This window comes from Poecilia mexicana, unplaced genomic scaffold, assembly GCF_051168715.1.
Source record: "Poecilia mexicana isolate PSO_F unplaced genomic scaffold, ASM5116871v1 scaffold_12, whole genome shotgun sequence".
NCBI lineage: Eukaryota > Metazoa > Chordata > Actinopteri > Cyprinodontiformes > Poeciliidae > Poecilia > Poecilia mexicana.
Window position 1 is genome coordinate 6,487,026 of NW_028263381.1, and position 25,960 is coordinate 6,512,985.

The 25,960-nt window shown below is 40.0% G+C and overlaps 2 protein-coding genes across 3 annotated transcripts; both read right to left on the reverse strand.

Moving 5' to 3' along the window:
• Positions 1-1,127: 1,127 nt before the first annotated feature.
• On the reverse strand, positions 1,128-3,926 carry LOC148155963 (torsin-1A-like). The gene is made up of 5 exons (XM_088010650.1): positions 3,722-3,926; positions 2,864-3,129; positions 2,221-2,396; positions 1,451-1,578; positions 1,128-1,372 (listed from the first exon to the last, which is right to left on the reverse strand). Exons 1-5 carry the CDS (start codon positions 3,924-3,926, stop codon positions 1,128-1,130), a joined length of 1,020 nt encoding a protein of 339 aa, XP_087866776.1.
• A 1,404-nt stretch (positions 3,927-5,330) lies between these two features.
• Positions 5,331-10,070, reverse strand: LOC106926652 (torsin-1A-like). 2 transcript variants are annotated; one of them, XM_015001701.2, is made up of 5 exons: positions 9,735-10,070; positions 8,423-8,688; positions 8,169-8,344; positions 7,765-7,892; positions 5,331-7,685 (listed from the first exon to the last, which is right to left on the reverse strand). In XM_015001701.2, the coding sequence occupies exons 1-5, from the start codon at positions 9,931-9,933 to the stop codon at positions 7,441-7,443; spliced, it is 1,014 nt and encodes a 337-aa protein (XP_014857187.2). In that variant the 5' UTR covers positions 9,934-10,070; the 3' UTR covers positions 5,331-7,440. The 2 variants fall into 2 exon arrangements, with proteins under 2 accessions (XP_014857187.2, XP_014857186.2); XM_015001700.2 differs by lacking the exon at positions 9,735-10,070 and adding an exon at positions 9,305-9,700.
• Positions 10,071-25,960: the final 15,890 nt, after the last annotated feature.

The following is a 25,960-nucleotide window of genomic DNA, read 5'->3' on the forward strand; positions in this document are numbered from 1 at the left end:
TATTCTCTTGACTTTTGCATCTTCCTTGTAAATTGTGTAACAATAGAATAAGAGAAATAACTTCAGATTATATCAAAATCTGCTTAAGAACTCAAAGCTGAAGCTGTTCATGTTTTTCATGTCAGCTGATATGTTCTTTGACAAGAGACTTGTCTCAAGCTTAAAGCTGTATTAAGCAAAAATAATCTAAAATCACAAAAATGTTATGACGATTGTGTGTTTAAAAATTATCAATAAAAATAAAACAAGTTGCCTCTCTAGATTCTGGGTTATTGGAATATATGTCAACTTCTGTGATGTTATAGGCTGTTGGGATACAAATAACATCAGTCTAGTTTATCACTTTTTTTCTCCACACATGACATTTCTGAAGCTGATTATGAACCTAAAGTGAAAATTATAATATTTGGAAAGATCTGATCTTGATTATTTTAGTTTAATCCAGATCCTTTACATCTGTGCCGCATTCACTTCCACAGACTCAAAAATGGGAATTTCAATGATTTATTTACTTCTGTATTAGAGTTGCATGACATGAGGAAAATGCGTGATAATGTGTGCTTAAAATTAAATTTTCATCTTGACAAGGTCTTATCACAGAAGTTGCTTCAGGTCAATGTCTAGCTTAACGCTTTACCATCTTTACCTTCTAAAATATGATTACAGTGTGTTCCATTATGTACATTGCCATAACAATAAATTTACCCTTTACATTATAAGTAAAACATGTTATAAAGCAATTATCATGGTCTTGATTTTGCTTCCTAACAAAAACCTGCTTTTGAGAATCACCTTATACATTTCACACAATGTAGCACTTCGATTGGGAATCATCAACCCAACACAAAGACTGTTTCCATTTAGGCGATCAGAGTTGATGAGACAATCCTGAGTTTCTTTAAAAAAAAGCAAATCTTATGACATTTAATTTCACTTGTGCAATTTTTAGCAGTGTGCTATGAGATTTAAAAGCTCTGGTCGTTTATTGAGGTAAATAAAGAGCTGCTGAAGTGCAAAATTCCTTCCAATAAAAACAGAAAAAGATGTGAGGCAGTTACTTCCAGTAGTCCGTTCACATCCGTCACATCACTTAGTGATTCATCCTCATGTTCTTCAGGTGTGCACATCTATCTGTAAAAGTTTAGTTTGTGCTGTACTGTTTTGCACCCTGTGGAAGAGAACAGCCTCTCAGGTTTAGGGGAATAGACCATATCTCTGGCCACCATGTTCGCCATATCACGGTTCGGTCTGAGGTTTCTGGCTCTCATCTCAGCCATGGCACACTGGACCACATGCTTGTACTCCAGAGGCAGGAAGGGAACAAAGAAGTCCACCAGGTTCTTGTCAATCAAACCTGTGTGAAAGAAGCCCCCTGTGGGACGGGAAACGGAAAAGGACTCTGAGCACTTTTACTTGATTCTAAGGAAATGGTGTCGAGATCTCAGCTTACCATTTTGGTTATTGAACACAGACAGGGAGAGTGTTTCTTCTAGGTCTTTGAGCGTGATCTCTTCTCGATATTTTCCCGCCTTCTTGAACTCTAGAGCCGTATTAGTGATGATGTCTCCTCCTGCGTTGCTGTCGGATACAAACCAGAAACAATACGTTGAATTTAAAATGAAAATCCAGAGCAGCCAATCGCCTTTTGAAGTCTCGTAATTACGAAACTGAGTTCACTTGTATAATTTAACATTTTATGAAGGTCTCAAGGAATATCAGAGAAAAACCCACCTCATGAAGACTGAGGAACACAACTGACAGGTTAGAGATAAAGACGTGAAACTATTTAAAAGCTGCACATCTCACAGCTGGGGTTCAATGCATCATCTGAGAAATGACAAGAGTCTATGTTTCACACAATAGCAGAGCTACCCAGTTAAACTTAACCTGAGCATGGAGGTCATTAACCACAAAAGCAGTCAAGAGCACCACGGTGACTTTTGAGGAGCCTGGAGGAAAACCTGCTAAGATGTTGCAAAGGAGTTCACACTGTAGAGGAAGCTCACCTTCCAGTAACAGTCAGAGCTCCAATGGCAGTATATGTCAAAATATATTCATAAGGTTACTGTGGCTCTGTGGGTAGAGTAGTCGTCTTGTGATCAGAAGGTTGTAGGTTTGTTTCCAGCTTCCTCCTGTCACTTAAACCCTCACTGTCACTTACTTAATAAAAGTCTATAGCTGTCCTCCTTAAAATGTAGCCAGAATCTTGTGTTGTCTTACCTGAGGAAGATGAAGATGGACTTCCCATAAGAAACCCCGTCCAGATTGTCATGGTAGTCCAGGTATGGCTTAATGCTGTCAATCAAGCCTGGGTGCATCTTGTCCATTTCATCAAAGATGAACATGGAAAGCTCACAGTTGGTCACATAGCCTCTGACCCACTGCTGCAACTGAGACTGAGAAGAAAAGCAAGGTAGCTGACTAAGCCAAAAAATAATAAAATTGCTAAATTATTAAAACGTGTAGTTATTATATCTAGGAAACTTGTGATCAGGCCCGAAATCTGGGAGTAGTGATGGACAAAGACCTTAACCTTCAGAGCCACATAAATACAGTTACAAAGTTGTCCTTCTATCACCTGATGATCAGGCATAACGGGCCAATGTCCCAGGAAGATCTAGAGAAACTCAGCTCATGTGTGTGTGTGTGTGTGTGTGGTGGGGGGCGGGGGGTTCAGCCGCACTGATTATTGCAGCAGTGTCTATTTAACAAAATGTAATAATTGTTCATTGCTTGCTGATCGCAATATAATTGGTTTCAGTATTATGTTTTTTTTTAATGTAAAGCATTTTGAACTTCCTTATTGCCGAAATGTGCGACACAAATAACGTTGACTTGATTAGAGATGTGGGCCATTCCTTACCTTGTAGGTATCAATCATATGCCTATGCGGGAAGTGAAGCGTGGCTGTAAACAAGTGGACGAAGCGGCTTTTCATTCCGTTGGTGTAAATGCTTTCGGCGATGAGCCTGCCCATTAAGTTCTTCCCGGTGCCGGTCCATCCGTGGAGAGAGAGCACCAGGGGCTTGTTCGAGTTCGTGTTGCTCATGAAGCCGTTCACAGCTTTGAAAATGATGCTGGACGCAATGTGCTGTCCGAACATCTTGTTGTCTAGGTCCGTCTGGAGCCCTGGAGAATTTAGACGAAAAGCTAATCAGGAGATTTGTGGCTGGAACCACATGAGTCATATAGGAAAGGTTTGCAGGAAGGCCATCGTTTTCTTCTGAATTTGTGGAGTAATCCCTGTTGTCTTGTCAATTAATAAGAATGAATGCATGGGAATACCTCATACAAGTTGGGCACAAAAGATTTGAGCCCTTGAGATTGAATAAATGCTTTCTAGTTTTTGTGGCAGCTGCCACGGCTTCGGTGGCAGATTGAATATTGAATATGAATAAGTTTATTTCAAACAAATAAAATAAATAACAAAAGCAAATTTAAAATGTCCTAAACTGTGGATGATCATAGTGATCATGATCATAGAAGTGCTGCCACAGGTGCTGGAGCTAAACTCTGAATAGGCGACAGTTTTCAGATTCGCTTTCATAGAACAAACTCGTTCGTCAAACAGATATGTGAAACTTTAAATGTCGAACCACTCAGAATTTTTTTTTTTTTTTTTTTTTTTTTTTTTTTACATAATACGTTTTTATAGAATTAAGTTTGACACACACAAAAAAGCACAACACTCAGAAGCTGTACTGCTTAATCAGATGCTTACTTGTTCTATTGAAGGATATCCAAACGGGTCGGCAGCTCTCTTTGAAGTAGTAGAAAATGTTACTCGATAAAATAATAGTGACACCAGCTACGCCTATTGCCATTCCCACAGCGGTAGTAGTGCTAACGAGTTCCAGGTCCACCGCCGTGCTGGAGCAGAGAAACAGCCAGATGAGCAGCAGGACATGTTGCTTTTTCGGCTGCATTTCGATTACCAAGACAAACTGGGACAAAACCGAAAATAACACATTATTGTGGCCAAGCGTCTTGAAGGGGAAGTGCTGTTGTTGTAAAATTGTTGTAAAATTGGTCATGTACGGGTCCAAAGGTGCCATATTCTGTTTTATTTACCTTAAAAGTTTGTGGCATGTGTCCGTTTACTTAGGATAGATAAATCATATCTAAAATGGGGGGTCTGTAATGAAAGGAACTTCCTTAAACTTTCCATCTACTAATCAAATTATAAACTATGTCATAAAACAGTACTCAGAAACCTACCAACATGTATTAGTCGGATTCATTTACTGTAAGCTGCTAGGACTTAATTTTACAATGTGAGTAAATGTTTAGAACAAAGTGGACACATTTAACATGGTTAAACTCCAGCTCTGCTTATAAACGAAAAATGGAAATATTTCTGAATTACCACGTGATTCAGAACTGAACAGTGACAAGAAAGCTTACAAATGTAATTAACATTGAACATTCCCTCCAAGAACTATTATATTTTCACAAAAGAAAAAAACCCCCCGAAGAAATAGCAGCACAAGACAACTTGGAAACTGACACTGGTCAAAAACAGGTACAGCTTTTCAGATCTGGGAATACTGTTATTTAATCTTAATGCTGTTTTTAGCCAAACCTGTCATGACAATATATTTTACTGGACAATAAATTGCCCCAGTAATTATTGGGATAAATTATAATGTTGACCATTTTCAAGTAATATATTGATAATGGCATAATACACACTGAATGTACAATGCTAATTCTAAATAGAAGTGAGGTTGTGTCTTAATGTACTTAATGTGTATGAAAAAAAACTTTTTCCTACATTTTTCCTACAAAAACAAAAAACAAATACACTGCTCAAAAAAATAAAGGGAACACTCAAATAACACATCCTAGATCTGAATGAATGAAATATTCTCATTGAATACTTTGTTCTGTACAAAGTTGAATGTGTTGACAACAAAATCACACAAAAATAATCAATGGAAATAAAATTTATTAACCAATGGAGGCCTGGATTTGGAGCCACACACAAAATTAAAGTGAAATATTCCCTTTATTTTTTTGAGCAGTATATATATATATATATATATATATATATATATATATATATATATATAGAGAGAGAGAGAGAGAGAGAGAGAGAGATTTACAGTGTTTATGGTCCTCCTGCTCCATCGGTTTTTAGGCTTTTTATTCCACTGTTTCACCTGAAGTTGCACTTTGCACAGTCATGCTCTGCAAGTTGATGATTACACAACTCTCCCCATATCAACGCCAGCTAGTCCCATGATGGGTTTATTGAAGTGGTGAAAGAGTGGCCACTGAATGAGCTGGAATCCGGTGTTCCCTTTATATTAACGAGTGAAACGCTGATATTCAAAAACATGTTTTATTATTAGCTGTGATCTGAATGCTTGGTGGTATTTACAGCCAAGGAGCTTTCTATGCACAGCAGAAATTCACATTCACATTCAGAGGTAAACAGAAGCAGTCACACTGAAAAGGTTTGCTTTCTTCTTAACACTTGTACAACCAACAGAGATATACTTCCTCCCACTGCTTAGAAAGTCAATACAGTAGCCCCAAAAAAGCATAGATGCCCCTCTTAGTATGGCACTGAAACAATGAGAAATTATCTAAACTTTTTCCAACATTAATGTAACATTTATAATGTACAAGTCAACTAAAGAAAAAAAATCTGTTGGAAAGGATTTTTTTCCTTTTTTTTTTGCAAAAATGCAGTTTAATAATTATGAAGAACCTCAAACTAAAATGTGGTAGACTCAATTTCATCATTCAGTCTACTTGAGTAAACACTAGGTTTGCACAACAGCAGGAAAATGTATAACTGTGACACTCTTGCTGAAAATTCCAGCACTATTAATTTTTACCCCAAATTTTATTTTACCGACCACCAATTTTTTAAATGAATGACCTGCTGATTCCAATTTTGGCTTTTTTTATTTTTGTCTTAAAAATGACTAAATACAGCAACAAAGTCACCAAGTTGGCAGCTATAAGATGACGATTGATAACCCCACACCTACAAACCTAATTTTCAGACTTTTGCAGGGATAGATAAGATCAGTGGATTTATGTACGTATCGGCCGATTGCCAATCAAACCAAAACAAAGGGAGTCAGGGCTGATTTGTTGGCCGGCCAATTTATCGGTGCACCGCTAATTTTGATATTGCAATGATATTTTGTCATGGCCAAGCTAAAGATCAGAACAAACATCAATAGAAAATCGCCTCATGAAATAGACTTGGAGAACTGTTGCAAGTCAAAATGCTGGATGATAGATGCTCAGATGCTTAAATTAATAAAGTTTGAAGTTTATAAAACTAGGCTACTGCAGCTAAGCTGGTGCTTTCCAACTGATTTATTTATTTTTCAGCTGATCTGTAAGAGTTGTACAAAATTAGGAGAACATGCGATATGTGATAATGTGTTTAAGTCAAGTTAAGTCTTCCAAAAAAAAAATGTAAGTGTTAAGGTATTTCTGCTTTTGATTTCCTGAAAACAAAAATCATAGATTATCATCCGTCCAAGAGCTGTAAAAATGAAATAAATGTCCATCTTAGCTAGGACTTATTACAAAATGGCTTCAGGTCAATGTCTAAGTTAATTCCCTAAAACCTTTAGCTTCTAAAATATCATTACACTCCCTTATGTTCTCATAGCGATACATTTACCCCCAACATTACATGTGGAAATGTTTTAAAGCGATTTGTCATGGTCTCGTTTTCTTTTCATAGCAAAAACCTGACATTTGAAAATCACCCTATGCTACACGCAATGTAGCACTTTGATTGGGGAAACGCCAACCCAAACGGTTTCCATTCAGACGAACAGAATTGATGATGAGACGACAATCCTGAGTTTCTTAAAAACAAATCACGTTACAACACTCCATTTCACTGGTGTAATCTTTGCAGTGCAGTGAGGTTTAACAGTGCAGAATACAGGACACTAGATTTAAGTTTTAAAAAAGGAGACTTCCTGTTTTCACCTCACCTACACCACCAACTGCTCGTTTATTGAGGTAAATGAACAGCTGTTGACGTGTAAAATTCAACGAAAAACTGTGAGACAAAGATTTAAGGCGGTCCGTTCACGTCAAGACCACGTCGGAGAACGGCTCCAAAGGGAAACGGGATTCCCTGACAGGAAGACATCAATACTTAAGAGTTTTTCCAAGGAAACACAACCGTCCGAGACTGGCGACATAAAAGCAGAGATTAAGCTCTTTAGCAAGCGACTAATCGCTCTGACCGCTTGAATATTTCATCCAGCTGGCGCTGAGTGTAAGTGAGAAGGCCTCCTGATGGCTTGATGGCCACAAGGTCAGACAGAGAAACCTTCACTAAATTCTCTTCAGCCAGACTGGCTTCCTGTCTCTAGTCATTTTGGCTGCAAAGTTCTTTTTCTAAAAAAAAAGTGCACTTAGTGACTCGTCTTTATGTCCTTTAGATGAGCACATCTACGTGTAGAAGTCCAGTTTGCTCTCTATCGTCTTGCAGCCTTTAACGGAGAACACTCGCTCAGATTTGGGGAAGTAGACCAAATCCCTGGCCACCTGGTCCGCCACGTCGGGGTTCGGTTTGAGGTTTCTGGCTTTCATCTCAGCCATGGCGCACTGGACCACGTGCTGGTACTCCAGAGGCAGGAAGGGAACGAAGAAGTCCACCAGGTTCTTGTCGATCAAACTTGTATGAAAGAAGCCGCCTGAGAGAAGAGAAACAGAAAAGTACTTCAAGAACTTTACTATTTTTATTAAAGAAACGGCGACGTGATCTCGGTTTACTTTTGTTGTTGTTGAACACGGACAGCGAGAGTGTCGTTTCCAGGTCTTTGAGCTCGATCTCGTCTCGATTTTTTCCCGCTTTCCAGAACTCCAGAGCCGTCTGGATGATGCCGTCTCCTCCTGCGTTGCTGTGGGGTGAAAACCAGAAGCAATAAATAAAGTCTCGTAATTAGGAAACGGAGTTCACTTGTATGATTTAACCTGAGAGAATATCAGTGTTTTCACACCTGTTAGTCGGGTACACTTAGTTTGACTATATATATATATATATATATATATATATATATATATATATATATATATATATATATATATATATATATAAAACTCTCAGAAAAATGCTTCGTTTCTCTTCATTTACTACATTGACACAAGCCAAATCTTCCAAAGTCTTAGTCGTTTACCTGAGGAAGATAAAGATGGATTTCCGGTAAGAAACCCCGTCCAGCTTCTCATAATAGTCCAGGTATGGCTTGATGCTGTCAATCAAGCCTGGATGCATCTTGTCCATCTCATCAAAGATGAACATGGAGCGCTCACAGTTGGTCACATTGCCTCTGACCCACTGCTGCAACTGAGACTGAGGAGAAAACCAAGCAATTAAAACAGGTCAGACGGCTGAAATGTGTTGTAAAACTCTTCATGGACTATAATTCACCTTGTAGGTGGCCATGTGCTCCGCGTGCGGGAAGTGAAGCGTGGACGTGAACACGTGGACGAAGCGGCTGTGCATTCCTTCGGCATAAACGCTTTCGGCGATGAGCTGGCTCACAAAGTTCTTCCCGGTGCCGGTCCACCCATGGAGAGAGAGCACCAGTGGCTTCTTCGGGTTCGGGTTGCTCATGAAGCCGTTCACGGCTTTTAAGATGATGCGGGACGCAATGTGCTGTCCGAACAGCTTGTTGTCCAGGTCCGTCTTGAGCCCTGGAGAATTTAGACAAGAGAGGCATCAGGATTAGTTGCTGTTAGGTCGATTCTGACTTTTCCCTCGTTTTTCTATTTTTTTTGGCACTTGGTTTTTCACTTTCCAACGGTTGTCATGATAAGTAACCGTGGCAACAAGATGTTTTCCTACTGATCAAAATTTAATTTCTAACTATATGGTAAAACAGAAAATGACTGCTACTGTTGGCTGCAGAAGGAGAAATGGGGTAACGACACCTCTATGCCACGATAATGAACAGCAAGCTCATTGTTCAAGCTGTATTAACTATTTATGTCCGTAGTGAGCAGTGCACTCTACAAACCTAAAGACATTTCACTCTTTGCATTGGGGGGTGGGGGGGGGGTTGTTGTTTTTAAAGATCTTGAGCCCTCTAATGTGTACTACACTGCTGTGGAGATCTACAGATGCAGAAATTCTGCAACATTTGCTAGAACCATTAGCTAAAAGGGCAATATTTTTCGGTTTCAGTTTACATTAGCCCCCACCCCCAACTCGCAAGCGCCATTTTACCGTCTCCCTGCTAGTTAGTGCAAATGAATAACAAAGTAGATATCTTACACCAGGCCCAAGTATTAACACTGCATTCGAGCTCACCTGTTGCGTTATAGGCTATCCATTTTGGATCGCAAGTTTCCTTAAAGTAATTGAAGATCGTCCGCCCCAGCGCAGCCCCGACACCGACTACCACCGTTGTTGTGATCGGATCAAACGCATTCACCAGCCCGCTGAATGTCAATGTCACCCACAAACAGATATGCGAAACTTTCATTGTCGAGCCACTCGGATTATTTCCGGCATAAGACGTTTTTGTGGAATAAAATGGGAAGGACAGCACGAGAAAAAAAAACGACGGAGAGCATGCACGGGCGCTTCCGCCTACGTCATTGTGGTGTTGAGTTACGTTCAAGTCAGGGTTGAAAAAAATTGTTTAAATTGGATACTCAAAAGGATTAAAGTGAAAAAAGTGGGGGGGAAACCCCAAGCAACACTAAAAACCGAAGTCTTTGAAGGATTGTCTGCTTACTTGTTATATTGAATGATATCCACTCGGGCCGGCAGCACTCGTGGAAGTAGTAGAAAATGTTCTGGTATCTCGCTAAAATTCCGGTGAGAGCCGCAGCCATTCCTACTGCGATAGTGGTGCTAATGGGTTCCAGCGCCTCCGCCATGCTGGAGTAGAAAAGCAACCAGAGGAGCAGCACGTGTTGCCTTCTCGGCTGCATTTCTTTTACGAAGACAAACCGGGATAAAACCGAGAGGAACACGTTGTGATGGCGAAGCGTCTCGAAAGGGAAGTGCTGTTGTTGTTAAATTAGTGACGTCAGGGTCCAAAGGTTCTTCTTCTTCTCCTTCTTAAAGGGGTTCAGTTTACACATTAATGGCTGAGTTTCCCTAACTCTTTCAGCCTCTGAACTCTGTAAGTAAAGACGTGTTTTTCTCACAATTCACTAATGACTGTTGCTTTTTATTGCTTTACAAAATTATTGACTAAATATACTCTTTGGATATCTTATGAAGACCATCATTTCACAGTAGGGATTATTACCCTAGACAAGCAAAAACGTGGCTGTAAGACACGTCATAGAGTGTTTCACATTACAAATACAATATATATACAAATACAAATATTGTATACAAATACAATATATATATATATATATATATACAAATACAAATACTGTATACAAATACTATATATATATATATATATATATATATATATATATATATATATATTCTTAACTTTTCTGCTAAAATAATTTTGTTTTGCTCTTGATAAAGCAAAACAGGCTTTAAAAAGATGTCATCTGTTTAATAAGTGGAGCCTGGTTTCGGATAGCAAAAATATGCCCAAACAACCAAATGCAATTTTTTTCTTGCGTTATGTACACAATGTAAAAAAAAAAAAAAAAAAAAAAAAAAAGCACCTGACCAAATACATTTAAGTGAGACTTATCAGCCTCATGGTGGCGCTACAGCACAGCTGAGAGAGGTCGCAGGGATTCAGAACCAGAAATAAAACGGGACACACACACCCAACCCAACTCAACCAAACTTTAATAAAAGCATAGAAAAAAATAAAAGAGAAAAAAACAACAACCTCACCTCCATTTGGATACAGACAATAAGACAGAAACTGAATGAACACTGTGACAAAATAAAACATCACTGCTGCTGCCATGGAGATACTGTTGTATCTGAAATCACAGTCATTCCTCCAGGTTGGTATTGATCAACATGTAAACAATGGAGATTCTTTTCAGTAAAGATAAATAAATAAAGGAATAAGACTTCCTCCAGAAAAATTCAGACACCCTTTCAGCCGTCATCGAGTGGGAAAAGGCAGTGTGTGGATGTGATCTGATTACTGGATGATTGGAGCTCTTTGCTCTTTCCTTTCATTTCTCCAGCGCATATTCCCACAGCAGTTAGGAGAAGGCTACCAGAGGGCGCAGGTCAACCTTTAATCCTTCTATAAACAGAAAGCAGTGCCACCACTCACACTTAAACGCCCCCTCCTCCCCACTCCCACTCTGTTCACCTCATCCCGATCCCCCGGGAGAACGGTCTCTCAGAGAATCAAAGCACATTCCCGTGACATGAACAATGGAATGATCCACAGAAAGGAGGCTCAGAGAGCCATATCTGAAGATCTGCATGTACATAATGCTTGAAGATAAGACAGCCTGATGTGTTTTCCAGTTGTGGTGCGAACAGCGAGCATGAGGTGTAGCTGGGTATAATTCCTGTTATTTGTCCCAATCTAACTTTAATTATTTTTTCAAAGATAACTTGACTAAATACAAAAAAATAAAATAAAAAATATCATACAATGGCTTTAATTTATTTGGGTTAAAAAAATTTGTCTCACTGGGAAAAAGTAATTACCCCAAACTGGTCATGTTAATGTTAATGTTCCCCCCCTTTGTAAATTAAATCACTTTGAAATTATTGCTCTCCGAATATTGACATAAAATGAAGCACATATTTTTGCATAGCAGGCAGCACAACTATATTTTGTTGCCTCTCTTTGATCTGTTGTAAAACTGGCAATCTGTGCGGGATTGAAGCTCTTCCTGATGGTGGCGCCGCAGAGACATTTTAGTAATACCAAGCTTCAGTAGAATCTGTAGGGAGTCCCATCATGTTCTGCTTTCAGGCTCACATTTGACAATCCCTGGTTGCAATATTTATTGAATGGAAAATGGCAAATAAAGACAGAAATGTTTAATGAAAACAGTACAAAAGTTACTCTGGTCTAAAGAAAGAGTGACCTGCTTGGTGAGAACTGGCGTACAAGACTAATGTTGGGGGGGGAGGGGACTGTCAAAAATTCTAAATTATTGATATAATGAGAAGAAGGGAGAACAAAACCTATATTGAACTCAATAGTGGGCAACAATATACAACGTTTCATTTCCTAAAACTAAACCTAATCGCTTCTTGTGAATTAATGGAGTGTTGTTGCAGCAAGAAATAATTATTTTTAGTGATGCACAGATGAGATATTTGTAAATTCTCATCTTCAGTTTTGTCATGCAGAATTCTTTTTTCTTCTTTTTCTTTGTTTACTAAAGAGCTTTCAAAATGTCTCAGTTCAGCTTTTTCTCCATGACAAGTCAATAAACGTGAGCAGAGACGTCGTCCCACCAGGCACAGTAAATCACGGTTTTACCCTTTTAAGACAAAACTACTGCGGCCTTAAAAACAGAGGTGAGGTTGGGTATGTTTAAGCTTCCTGTTTTGAGACCGACGCCCTCTTGAGTTTAGCGCTACTGGTCAGCATCCTGAACGAAGAGCTGAAATTTTTCCCCTTAAATGACTTCTTACATCTTTTTATTTCTTCTGCCTCAGGCATTAAGCAATTCACTTCTATTTAGAGAAGAACGTTGTCGTCAACACAACTCAGTAGTGCTTCTTTCTGTATTGTGTTGTGTTAACTGATCTAAACAAGATTTAATTTGTGATTTTCCAGCTGGTCGCTCACCAGGTCGGACCAATCAGTTTGAAAATTAGCCATTTGTGACCATCAAGCAATTACTTGGTGCATCTTTAGGCAATTTAATTTTATTGATATATTTTGGTGGTGATATTTTCATGCGGTGTTTTAGAGTTCTGCGTGGAATACCAACTTTAAGATTTGGTGCTTCAAATAATTTCTTGGATATTTTATAAAGTAAAATTCTACAGCAAAAGATGCTTCTTCTTTCCCTGTTGGGACAAACATGTTGCTCTATAACTGACAGACTAAAGTACCACCACTAGTCTAGATGTGGGTGGATGGAGGGACTCGACAATAAAACATAATCTTAAACTACTGTCTTATTTGTTTTGCAGTAAATTTACAAATCAAACATGAATCAGGACTTCTAACAACTCTGATAACTGGCTGCCACCTGGATTAAAAACAGAGCAAAGAGAGGAAGAAAACGTTTCGAAAGCATCTCCTCCGTGATGGATTGTGATCATCGAAGGACCCGAAGTTCAGCTCTTATAAAATATGACAAAGATAAGTCAAAACACCAGAACCAACTGTGTTTGTGTTCTGGTTTGCTCAAACCGGAATGATCCCGGGCTCGGCTTCCCACGGATAATCTGCAACACCTGCTGTCAGATCCAAACGGATGCACCACATGTGTGTAAGCCTCAGCAGGGAGTGAATTATGACGGGGGTTTTCTGCTGGTTTCCATGTAAATAAAACCGATTTTTACATGTCCGCCGAGACAGTTTTGTTTTTCATGCCAGTCGCTGCGGTGGCAGCAGTTAAAATCCTCATCCTTGGGACGGTTTTCCCGTGTCGGACAACAATGTTCCCCACGCAGCGACGAGATGGAAGTCTCACATCCCATCATGCACCAGGACAATGCAAAGCAACAAAAAAAAACGACAGGGGCTTGTGAATAGGAGAAAAACGCGCCTTGGCAACAATGCCTGCAGTCATTTCACAAACATTCCCCGAGTCGTCCCTATTGTGTCAGAGCAGCGGTACATAATGTAAACATCCTCTCTCTGTGCCGAGACGCAACTATATTCAGACTCCCCACAGGAAGTGACTTCATGTCCAGCGTCCGCCGCACTCTTCCTCTCTCAGGTGGGGAGCATTCTTGGCAGCGGACCTCCCGGGTCAAGGAAGCAGAGGTTAGACTGTGATGCCACTGAATGCAACAAGCAGCAAACACTTTCTGGTGTTTTATTCATATTTATGAACACATTTCTGTTTGGGTCACTTTGTTCGGTTGCCTAATCTTGTTGTGATCTACATGTTTTTGTTGTTGTCCATTGTGTGAAGTTCCAGTGACCTCGGGAGGTTTTTTTATTTACTTTTGGAAAATAGCAAATTTATATCAAAGTGAAACAGGAAAACATGCATCGCTAATAATAAGCTCCTTGATGGTGTGTAAAAACTGAATATTTGTATTTACAATCATAAGAAACGTTTATTTCATGGGAAACATTTGATGACTGTAAAATGGCACCTATTCACAGTGCGAAGTACGGCAGAGGATCTGTGATGCTGTGGGTCTGTTCCTCTAAACGTCACATGGTATTACAGACTTTAAAGACCAGATGATTTTAGTTAAATGTCTGGTGGATTCCATCGGAAAACGGAAAATGGGTCGTAATTGTGTTTTCCACAAAGAGTATAAAATATTCATGATAGCATATTCAAAAAAAAGTTTGTCCATTTAATTTTAATTCTGGGATGATTAGTTGAAATGGAAAAAATCACATCATAACATTGTCACTGTGAAATTTAGAGGGCTGGTTGTGTGGCAAAAATAAATAAATTGTTTTTTTCCCCTTAGTTTATGAGAAAATTCTGGTGTGTCTTAAAGCCAATAAATATGCAGAGATCTGTCTATCTTTAGCTCAGCTTACAGTGAGCCAGGTGGGGAACAAGGCTGGAGAGCACAAGCAGCGAGCTGACGCTTTGACGAAAAGGCAGACATACTTGGCTGACATTCATAAAACCTGAGAGGAAGCTTTAAGGGTCACGTTTCGGTACAGTTTAAAGCAAATCCACATGTAACATGCAGCAACGCACACAGAGGAACATGCTGACTGGAGAGAGTGGAGGAATACCGGTCTGTGAATCATTTTGGTTTATAAAGCAAACATGTTTCTGTACATTTTGAACTTAGACACACTTCAGGGAAAAGGGTATGCTAGGTTTAAGAAAGGCTGATTGGTTATTGGTCCCACTCATGATTGATCCCAGATCATACATGGATGAATGGATGGATGCTTCATCTGTGACATTATTTTAACTGTCTGGGAAATTTAAGTGACATGTATGAGTGTTGCCAAAATAACATTAAATCAGAAGCTTTACACACCGACCAGCAACAGATCCTTTCGTGTATGAAAGTTGAGCTGATTTCGAAAAGCGTGAAGTCATGTGACCGCGTTTACGGAGCAAACAGGAAGTCAGGGAGACAGTTCAGATGATAAACCAGCTTTTAGGAGCAGCAACAGTTAAAGGACAGGGCAATCAAACCAATCTGTGCTGACCTTCACTTGTTTTGTTTTTTTATTTTTATTGTTGTTGTTGGAGTATTTGAGTGTCCTTCTGGTCTGGAAGCCAAATAAACACAAACCTAATTGGGGTCACAAGTTCTTCGCACAGGTGTCTCGGAGGAATCCCAGCAAGGTCCTGACAGCTTTTCTTCATGACAAAAACCACAATAAAACAAAATTTCACAGCCCATCCAGCCATCAGAAACCCCAAAATCTGTGGTTACAATGTCACAAGTAACAGCTCCGAGTCGGATTTTGCAAGGCTGCGGCGAGGTCAGAAACAGTAGTAGATCATCCAGCCATCAACTATTGTACCATGTGTGAACCCCTGCTGTGAGAGGGGGCTTGGGAACAGCCTGCCACAGACAGAGCAGAGAGACGGAAAGGAGGAAACCCCGAATAAATGAAAGCGGCTAAACTGGGTGGGAGGGGGGGTAGGATGAGCAGGTTAGGGCGAGAAACAAACAAACATGGGGCTAGTTTTACATCCACCTGCTCTGGCAGCTGTTTTATATTATCTACTGAAGGTTAACTGTCTGAGCGCACAAGAAATCTTCAAGTCCTGCGAGTGAAAGTGTGTAAATCAAGACTTTAGGCCAATTAAAGCAGCACAGCTTCGTAGGCGGTGGAGTCAATGGTGAGATCTTGGACAAGAAAAGGCAAGTCTGTAAATACTGAGAGTAAAATGTATGAATCAGTGAGTAAAGGAATCTAAGCCCCTTTAAATGCATTTTTTTTATGATGTTAAAACTAAATAAGGCCATGATAGCTTTCTTGTTTGAATGCCATGTTCTCTTTTATTTACCATTTTTAAGAGTGACAAAGAGAAATGGCTGATACTTAGACTTTTATGTTCAGACCTTTATTATATTTAATCTGTGTAATTCAGCAAAAAATAAAATAAAATAAAACAAGTCTGGTATGACCTGCAAAATGTGAAAAAAAAGTTACAATAACGTTGTAACATAACTATGTTCATTCCTGAGCCAATGTCTTCAATCGTCAGGTAGGAAGCTGATGGGAGATTTTATTTTTCAGGATCTTCAATAAGACTTTATTCACATCAGTAAAATAATGTCCTGAAGAAAACTTAAGTTTTTGAGTGGCCTAGTCAAAGTCCAGAATTAAATTGGACCAAAAAGACAGAACTCTCCTCATAGTATTATCAAGTCAAAATGATTGTCAACACTCAGTGTGCAAAGACTGAATGCGGAGGACTCAAAATTAGCTTTAAGTTGAATTACACAAGACAAATAACACATTAGGTCTGGCATCTTACCGACTTTTAATAACCATGACATGTATGTTTTATTTTTCCAAGTGGATCACAGTGGGGGCTTTTTTTAATAGGTTTTCTAGTGGCCTTTATTTGAAAGTAGTTCAACAGGAAAGAGGGTAATGAGAGAGGGGGAAGACATGCGGCAAATGTCAACAGGCCGGGAATCAAACCTTCGACCACCAGCATGAGGACCAAGGCCTCAATACGTGGGTTGTGCTGTGCCACCACAGCACCCCGAGGATCACAATGTTTTTAGTTATTCACAACTTCCTGTAAAAATATGACAACATAACAGAGGTGCAGCTCAGAGGGTAAATTTTATACATTTTTATTTAATTGTCATTATTTCAATTTTGTATAAGTCAGTTTTCAATTTGACATCAGGTTTTTTTGGGGGTTTTCTTGCAACTGTTTTTTGTCAAAAAAGCCTAACTTTGTTGACCATGATTGATTTATGAAAGCAATAATAAAGTAAAACATCCAAGCGGGGTGAATACTTTATATGCTTCCTGTATCAACAACCTTGTGACCGAACTTTGTCCAGCTGACTTTCCTTGCTCACGTTTGACGACCAAATTCGTGTTCCTGGATTGCTGTCGCCTTGACGACGGGCTTCTCCTGCTATTTGCATGTCTGGGCATCGACCCATCATGCCCTGGTTCTCGACCACGGCTAATCCTCCTGTCAACCACTGCCTGTTTATTGACCAGGCAATTTTTAACTCCGGAGTCTTTCTTTTTTTTAACAGAACTCAAGCTGTGTTTCTGGAGTACTTCTCCTACCTTCACCACTGACAGCTGTCATTGTCGGTGTGTAAAACTACTGGAATAGCACTCAACACAGACTGAAGAGTGATGAGAAACACCCTCCGTTTTAACGCCTCCTTCCCACATAATCAGGATGTCAAACCACCGTCTGTCTCACATTCACGCTCAATCTGTGACATTACACTCACTCACCTGATTCTTATTTATTTATTTGTTTGTTTGTTTGTTTGTTTGTTTGTTTGTTTCTTGACCAGAGCAAAAACCCTGACTTCTTTTCAATAAACCTATTCTCATTGAGCAGTAACAACAATCCAGCTACTGGCTTTTGACCAAGTGCGTCAAAAAGTCCACCTTAACTAGTCCTGAAGACTCTACAGGGCCACATGAATAGAGCTTCAAGATAACGGTTGTGTGTTTGAATATTAATCAGTTTTACATCATTGTGAAAATATGGAAATATGATTTCATTTTAATGGCGTGCAGAGGAAGCTATGACATATTAATAGTTCGTTAATAGGTAGTTTTGTCGATTAATCCTGCCACAACCAGGCATTCGAAGACATTCGTGATCTTGATGTGGCTCAAAAACTTTTAAACTTAAATGTAAATATTCAAAATCGGAGCTCATAAATTTGGTAGCATGCACGTTGTCACCAAGGTTTGACTTTAAGACTTTATTTATGTGTGTGAGTCTTGCACTTTGAGAAGAGAGGTCTGAGATGCCTGTTTTTTAATTTTATTTTTATTGTGAAACCTCAACCTTTGTCCTCGTGCACTTTGGATTTCCTTCCCAAAACTTAAATTCTGGTAGCTGCTCTGCACATCCTCAGAGAAAGAACTGCAAACTGGAACCAATCATTGTTCCCAACATTTCAACTCTCTCAAAAAGTTTTCCCCAAACTGCATATACGTTTTTAAAATAGTAATCACCAAAACTCTCTCTCTCTCTCTCTTTTTTTTTTTCTTTACATGAACAAAACTGATATTAATTTTTTAATTATTGTTTTGCTATCCAGATACGGCATGTATCACTGTCTAGCTTACTTGCTTTGATGTTTTAAGTAAATGTAACAAGGTATTGATTAGTATTGTAATTTATGTCTCAATACATTTGCCTTAAAGATGGAAATGTCCCAACTATGTGCTGTTTATGTGGACAAATTTAAAGACAAATCTTTGTCTTCAACTGCTAGCTGTTTTTAGCTAGTGAGAACAGGTTTCCAACTAAAGCATGATGTAATCCTAAACTCTGTCTTCTGGAAAAAATATCTACAGAAATTCAACGTATTGATATTTACGTTAGGATATCAGTCAAAGACAGTTCTTCCACAGACATTCTGACTTAAACCTGCAGAGTTTATTTTCCTGTCTTTGATCTCTTTCATCTCTGTCCTTTTTAAAGGTATTAGGTAGTTTTCTTTAAGATTTATGGTATGTGAATTATCTACAGCAAATAAAATCAATAATCAGTAATATGCTAAGAACATTAAAGTAAGTCTTCTAAGTTTAGAATGTAGATGATTTTTGACTTACCTTTTTCTTCAAGCGTGTTGTTGAACCTCAGAAAACGTTTTGACTGGAGAAATGTGAATTTGTACAGACAGATTCGTTGGAAGAGAGCTAAACTGGAAAACTCTCAGCCTGTTATTAAAGTTAAACACTAAAACAACAGCAAAAAAAATGCAAAATTGGAGAGTAGAAGCAGAATATAGCAGAGTTAGGAAAATCTTCCTTTATGTGCAACTCTTAAGTATGAGTTTTATCAAAGAGGAAGGGCTTAAGTCTAGTTTTGGGTGTTTGTCTCATAGACTAATACATTTAAATTATTAGTATTTTTTTTTAATTATTAAGGAAAATCCCAAGTAGTTCTAACATAAGGAATGGAGAATAAATGTATAATTTAACATTTTCAGACAAAATTTAAAAGGTAATCTGAAATATGAAAAGATTAATTAAGATAACAGCAGAAACAAATGCATACACAAAGATAACGCTGACACAAAAACCGCCTCAGCTGTGTCTCAGTCTCCTGACGAAGATGGAGAGCCAGAGGTTGCTGAAGCCATCTGTAGCCTTTTCTACTTTGCTACTCATTTACTCTGCCGCTGTTGCCCTTTGACCTCCCTCTCTCCTGCACTCGCCCACTCACACTCTGAGTTTGTAAACACGAGTTTGAGATAAACACTGTGAGCCGATTAGACTGCGAAAGTGAATCAGTGCGGACAGCCGATGGAACAGGACGCTGATAAGAGCCGCCGGTGACTCTGGTGATCAATGGTCACGCACCATCTGTGCAAGGAGGTGTGTGTGTGTGGATGTTTGTCCTCCTAGCTAACCTCCCCCCATCCCAGCCAGTTGTCAAATTCAAACAAGAATTTCTGCCAAGACGGGGATCGTGATCATGGTAAAGCACAAATTTAGACACTGATGAAATCTAAGGCAATGGGACTCTACTGAACTACGATAAGGGGATTTTATCCACAACTGAAGACAAGTTACTACACTGACCTTTCCAGAAATAGCTTCCCTACCAAAATTACTCCAAGAGAGCACTGATGGCTCATCCAGGAAGCAAGAACAAACCTTGCGTCTTAGATGCAAGATTTGCGTCCAGGGCAAAATGGGAGTGTTCCAAGATAAAACATAGTGTTGACTAAAAAGAACGCTAAGGCCTATCCCACATTAGCTGAAAAATATCAAGATGACCCCCACAGCAAGGAAATACTTGATGGAGTGAAGAAGCTAAATTAGAAAGTTCTTAATGTTCCTGCTACATCTCGTACAGCATTGCAGAGAAAATATCATTATATCTACAGTCAGTCATCGTGGTGTAGCGTGATAGAGTGGGACTGCTATGCTGCTTCAAGCACTGAACAACTTGCTATAGCTGATCATGGCTAGCTGTGTTTTCATTACATTTGAAAATCTCTATTGGCGTTCAGGCATGAATCGGTCGTCAGGCTTGTTTCATGTCTTTAAATCTCCAAACATAGAACACAGTGGAAACCCGACTGGGTTTATTTTCCTCGATTTATTTGAAAGACAATCAATCAGTTGCCAGTCCACATATATTCTGGTGAAATACAAAGTGTCATGCTCATCACTTCTCCCCTCTTCTTGAGGCCTCTGCGCCGCAGGCTGCATACACGATCCGACGTACAACAGCTTCACCCTGCAGAGATTCAAACAGAAAGTTATCTATTGGACACTTCTTCACTGTAAGCTGACCAGCGACATCGTCAGGCGGCGTTTCTTCCTAAACAGACCACCCTGCTCTTCCATATGATAGATTTCTAGCTCTACTTTTCCTTCACAGCTTTGCTTTTGTTAGACACCCTCCCCCCCTCACACACACACACACACACACACACGCTCACACACACGCAGTCCACCCTTTCCTCCTGTTCATCTCCTCATCTATCAGCCTGCAATGTGACTCATGTATTATTGTAGTGTTAACACAGGGAAGCAACGGTGGACCGGAAGATCTGCTCCTGCAGATTGAACTACTGACTAAATGACGCTTCCTGTCTCCCGCTCCCTTTTTTTTTTTCCTGTTCTAATGTTGCCTGCAGGACTATTACATCAACAGTAAAAGTCTCATGCTACTGTCCAGACCTGGTTAGTGGTTCGTTTTGTGCGTATGCTGTTAATCTGCAGTAAATACAAAGTATTTTGCAAAGCAACCACAAGCATAAATGTATCTTGGAGGGATTTTATACAATGGATTAGACATTTTCTTTCTTCCAGGCGACGCCCCATGTTTAGTTCCATGTATTTTTCCATCAGCTCTGACCAGCTTCACTGTCCCTGCTGAAGAAAAGCATCCCGAAAGTATGGAGGTACTGTGTTTCAACATGAGGAATCCATACCAGAGGTAATATGCAGCATAAATTTTTTGTAACACCTAGCATAACACCGGATGATGGCTTTGTCTGCAGCAACCCAGGCATTTCTATTGTGGTCAAGAAAGAGTTGAGCCAAAGAAAAAAATAAGGCTAAGTTCTTGATTTACTAGTTCATCTACACTGTAGATGTTTTCAGACGTCGACTGGGGAGAAGTTCCACGTTTAGACGACACCACCATGACATGACAGCTGTAGTTGTCATGCCAGGCCACTATATGGCGCTGTGATTTTTGCATCCTATTGAACACGCTTGCATTTTTGACCCTTAGCTTCCACCTCATTGTAAACAGTAGCCTATCTCCATCTCCAATAAACAAAGTCCTATTGTAATACATATGTTCCATATTAGAAATTGTGTTAAGTTGAACCTGTGGTATGTAACTTTTGTAAAAAAAATTTTTTTTACATATTTGTTAAAACTGTCGTGATGGTATAATACTGTATGAGACAGATAATCTGTAAAAAGATTGAGCTGCTCCACCTCCTCTCTGAGCTACTATTGGCATCTGAAAAACAACCAATAAGAACCAGGAGGAGGGTCTTGACGCTGCCAATCATGCTCTTGTATGCACTGCTTAATGTGCTAACAGTGGAGAAACAACTTACCGTTACAGAAAAGTCATTTATTTGCCTCTTCCATCAGGAAGAAGCCGTATCACAGCAGAGAGTGAGGGGGTTAGGGTGATTGGCAACGCTAAGGCCCTCCTCCTCCCTCTGATTGGTTGCTTCTAGTTAGCACTGGGGGAAGGCAGATAAGCTTGATTTTTTTTCTCAAATTATCTGTTTCATACCATACTGTCACCACATAATGACATTTTAAACAAATTTGTCAAAAGTAATTTTTTTTAAAGTTACATACTGCAGCTTTAAGCAGCACAACACAACACAATGCCATCTTGTGTTTGTTGTTTTATGCCCGTGTTTACCTAAAAAAAGTGGCTCACATTTGTCATCACTGAATGAATTATGATGGACACACAAGTAAAACACACTCTACCAGCCCTTATGGATGTTTGCTTTCCCTGCAGCAGAATGCCATATTAATCAGAAGTCAAAGGTCACAGAAGGTTTGCATCAGAAAAAAAAAAAAAATCCACCCTGAAACACGGTACAAATGTAACCTGCACTCTTCACCGCCAATTCATCTACATTTACATCGGGGGTGGGTCACATAGAGAAATGTAAAGTCCGGGTCGAGAATCAGCAACCCAAACTGGTTCTGACTGACGGAAAGAGCGAAGGCTCAGATCAAGAACATCAAAGACGAGTCAACAATCGCAAGGTTTTCGCTTTGCTTTGTGTCAAAAACGGTGAGGTCAACCAAGCGGATGCATTCGTATAAAAGGTTGAAGGTGCAGATGTGCACTTTTTTTTTTTTTTTGTCCTTTTCTCTCGGGTGGGGCCAAGCGGGAGGCGTGGGGCGAACGGGCCTGCAGCGCCGAGATAAATTCAGAAGGGAGTCGATGGGAAGTGCTCTCACATCACTTCCCGTCTTTGTTTGAGCCGCTATTTTCAAGGCTTGGAATGTAGTTCCTGTTGAAGAGGTGAAGGAATTCAAAACAACACCATTAACCTCTGCGTAGAGGAGCGACGGGGAGGGAAACCTGTTGGGATACGTTTGTGCGAATTATTAAAACGTACAAGATTCACTGGCTAAATGTATTCATAGTAAATGTGTAGTTTTGTTTTTTTTTAATTAGCAGAAGTACCCACTTCTAGAGCACCGTTGAGCATCTTGCGTGTGTATACCAAAGGGTTTGTGGGAGACGGAGAAAACAGGGGTGCCACGCCCGTTTCACATCCTGTGGCAGGTTTGTCCTTGTGGATGTGTCTCATGGCCGCCATCCAGAGACGCACCAAAACCCCTCTCGTTCCAACATAAGTCCTCGTCCTTAAAAAGGAAGTGTGTGTACTTGTGGGCATAAATTTGCCTGCTTGTACACACTCTTTCGCACCAACGACAAACCAACGACAAACCGCCTTCGGTTCAGCCGATCGGCTCATTCCAGCACCTCCATCTGACTGTGTCATGGTGACGCTGGGCCATCAGTCATGCTGTCCTCACCTACAGCGGGTCCGCAGGCTATTATTAGCTGACGGGCATCTGTCTCCCGGGAACTGTCAGCGATGCCCAGCTCTGCAAACACAGACAAGCGGAAATCCACCTCTTTTCTCCAGAACTTCCCCCCATCTCCACTCCGAAGTCCCTCTAATGACTCTCCAGGAAACTGCAGTCAGCAGCAGAGGGATTTCAACTGAAATACACTAAATCCTTTTCTTTTTTTTCCCCCCTTCCAAATCCAGTTTGGCAGGAATGGGTGCATTAGTTCCCACTATTTTTGGACATTAAAACCCCTCGATACGCACCAGTGTGTGCTTACCATCGTCAACCCCACTGTGTATGCCAGCTTGAAACGAAAGAGTGGGAGTCGAGGAGTTTTTGTTTTCTCTCTCTGGCTCTTTGAGAGGCAATCACAGTAGTGTAAAAGAGGGGGAATAGTGCAGAGATTCCCCAGAGTAAAGTATTGTAATATTTTTATTCCCAGGGGAAGAGGGTCTGCTTCCACACATCCATCATCACGGGAATAGTTTGACGTATTGGACATTTGTTCTCCCTGCAAGAGTCAGGTGAGAAGACAGCTAGCTCTGCGCTAAATTGTGAGTTCACATTTGGCAGCTGAGTTGATAAATTTGGTTTCCACACGTTCCAGGTAACATGCAGTGCTACAGTATCCTGGTCCAGTGGAAACACGCAGCATGGCTAAAAGCTTTAGCAGCCTGTCATTTGGTAAATTAAGATGACACCACTAAAAAAAAATGTTGCTGAGGGAAGTAGCAGCTTTGCTAGGCGGAGAAACTAATTTATCTGGTTGGAAATCAGGAAGACTGTAGAGTTTAGGTTCAGCAGTGGTGCCAAGATGGTTTCCAATGTGCATATTATGGTGTGTTTGGTGTTTGAACTATTAAAAAATGCAGCGGTAGGCATTTTTAGAGGGGGTTTCAAATATTTATATACTTTAGCTAGAATTGTCCCTCTTTGTACCCCCAGAAGTGAACTTTGGCTATTGTTCATAGGCTCTCAACCCACTCTTGCGTGTACGGTAACACCCATGAAGATAAATAGTTTTGCAAAAGGCAGGAAACAGCATGATAAATAGCACTGTGCCTTGGTATTTCAACTCCTAAACCTGTAGTTTTAAAAAAATATATATTTTAGTTGAGCTCTAAGGAAAAATCCTTGAATATTTACGCTTTCCACAAATCAGTTTTGAGCTGTTTCACTACGTTTCCCTTAACGTTTTTGGAAAATTTACTTTAAAAAAAGTGTTTCTTCTTAAGGTGTCTGTTTATAACATCAACATGTTATACCAGAAACAAAAAAAAAACAAGAAAAGGGTACAGAAAATGTGTAAAAAGCATATGGCAGTAAATTGGGGCCATAAAGTTTGTTCCCAAGAAAAGAATCTGAACGGCTCATTCCGATCAGATTGAGATGAAACTGTCAAAAAAAGACAAACAAACAAAAAAGGTCGAAACTGAAAAAGAAAATTTGAAACTGAAGACACATTTTGAAACTGAAAAAAATAAAAAATAAAACTGAAAATAAAGATTTGCAACTACTTTTCAGATTCAAGATTCTTTTCAGCTCGAGGTTTTTGTTTTTGTTAAAAAAAAATTATTTTGAACAAACTTCATGACCCCAATTTAGCTCCGTACAAACAACAACAAACAAATTTATTCTTAAAAATTGCCATTTGTTTTAAAGGATTGTTCTTAAGATGATGGAAGATTCGGCTTGCAGCGTGTCTCTTCTCTTTGTTAGCCCTCTAGATTGTCTTCATGTAGCTAAACTACTCTACACAGTGCTTCATCAGCATTGGAAAGCCATCTGTTTGCACCCACCATCACCTACAGACTGGCTTGTTTGTATTTCCCAAAATCAATCAGGAAAATCATCGGATGGATGCAAACCGGACTTATTTGATGACCGTTTGTCTGTGTGTCTGTACAGCTACATAACTAATAGGTTTTATAGAGTCAGACATATATTTCAGTTAAAGCTTGTAAGAGTATTTGTGACACTTAGAAGTGGTGCATTCTCTTGACAGAGACGGTTTTCATCAGTAGAGCAGAGATAATAGAGGGGGGGAACAGGACTATGCTCAAAATAGGCCACACTCAACATGTGGCGAGGAAGACATTTTATCTCCAGAAGCCGTCGTTGCCATCAGTACTGCGCAACTGGAGATTTTCACTCACACTTTGTGGGGGCTCCCTCTGCTCCCTTTGCCACTGTCTAAGGCGGGTTATGAGAGTGCAACGTTTCATAAAGGCCTCATAAAGAAGCCATAAGGGAAGCCTATTTGTCTTGATTTGGTAGGGATTTCTCTGCTGCGCATGCTGGGCTCCAGAGTTCAAGAGGCGATTCTACTTCTACACGTTTAATACGAGAAGGTTTAATATGAGACATTAATGGATGTCCCACATGGTGCTCTAAAGCTCAACAGGCACAATGTAAAGAAGCGCCGGTTCGGATTTGTCTCCACTGGCTCTCCACCGCTAGAGTGAATGATTGCACTCATGCTGAACCGGCGGCATGGACAGCGGCGCTCTGGACGGTATGTAAAAACCAAAGACGCGCAGGCCCGAGATCAAATGGCTGTAATGTTGAGACTGCTGCAGAGGGTTCCCGGGGTTCCGCCGTGGTTCGACATAAATACCCTCCAGAGTCTTTATCTGATATAACGCACTGCCTCTACGCCATCTGTGCTTAGT

What these genes read in the sequence shown, in the direction of transcription:
- LOC148155963 (XM_088010650.1), bottom strand. Translation starts at nt 3,926, where the DNA reads ATGCAGCCGAAAAAGCAACATGTCCTGCTGCTCATCTGGCTGTTTCTC. An exon ending in GATATCCTTCAATAGAACAA is followed by an intron (nt 3,130 to 3,721) that starts GTAAGCATCTGA and finishes TAAATTCTCCAG; the next exon opens with GGCTCCAGACGGACCTAGAC. An exon ending in TGTGTTCAATAACCAAAATG is followed by an intron (nt 1,373 to 1,450) that starts GTAAGCTGAGAT and finishes CCCGTCCCACAG; the next exon opens with GGGGCTTCTTTCACACAGGT.
- LOC106926652 (XM_015001701.2), bottom strand. Translation starts at nt 9,933, where the DNA reads ATGCAGCCGAGAAGGCAACACGTGCTGCTCCTCTGGTTGCTTTTCTAC. An exon ending in AGCACATGGCCACCTACAAG is followed by an intron (nt 8,345 to 8,422) that starts GTGAATTATAGT and finishes TTTTCTCCTCAG; the next exon opens with TCTCAGTTGCAGCAGTGGGT. An exon ending in CGTGTTCAACAACAACAAAA is followed by an intron (nt 7,686 to 7,764) that starts GTAAACCGAGAT and finishes CTCTTCTCTCAG; the next exon opens with GCGGCTTCTTTCATACAAGT.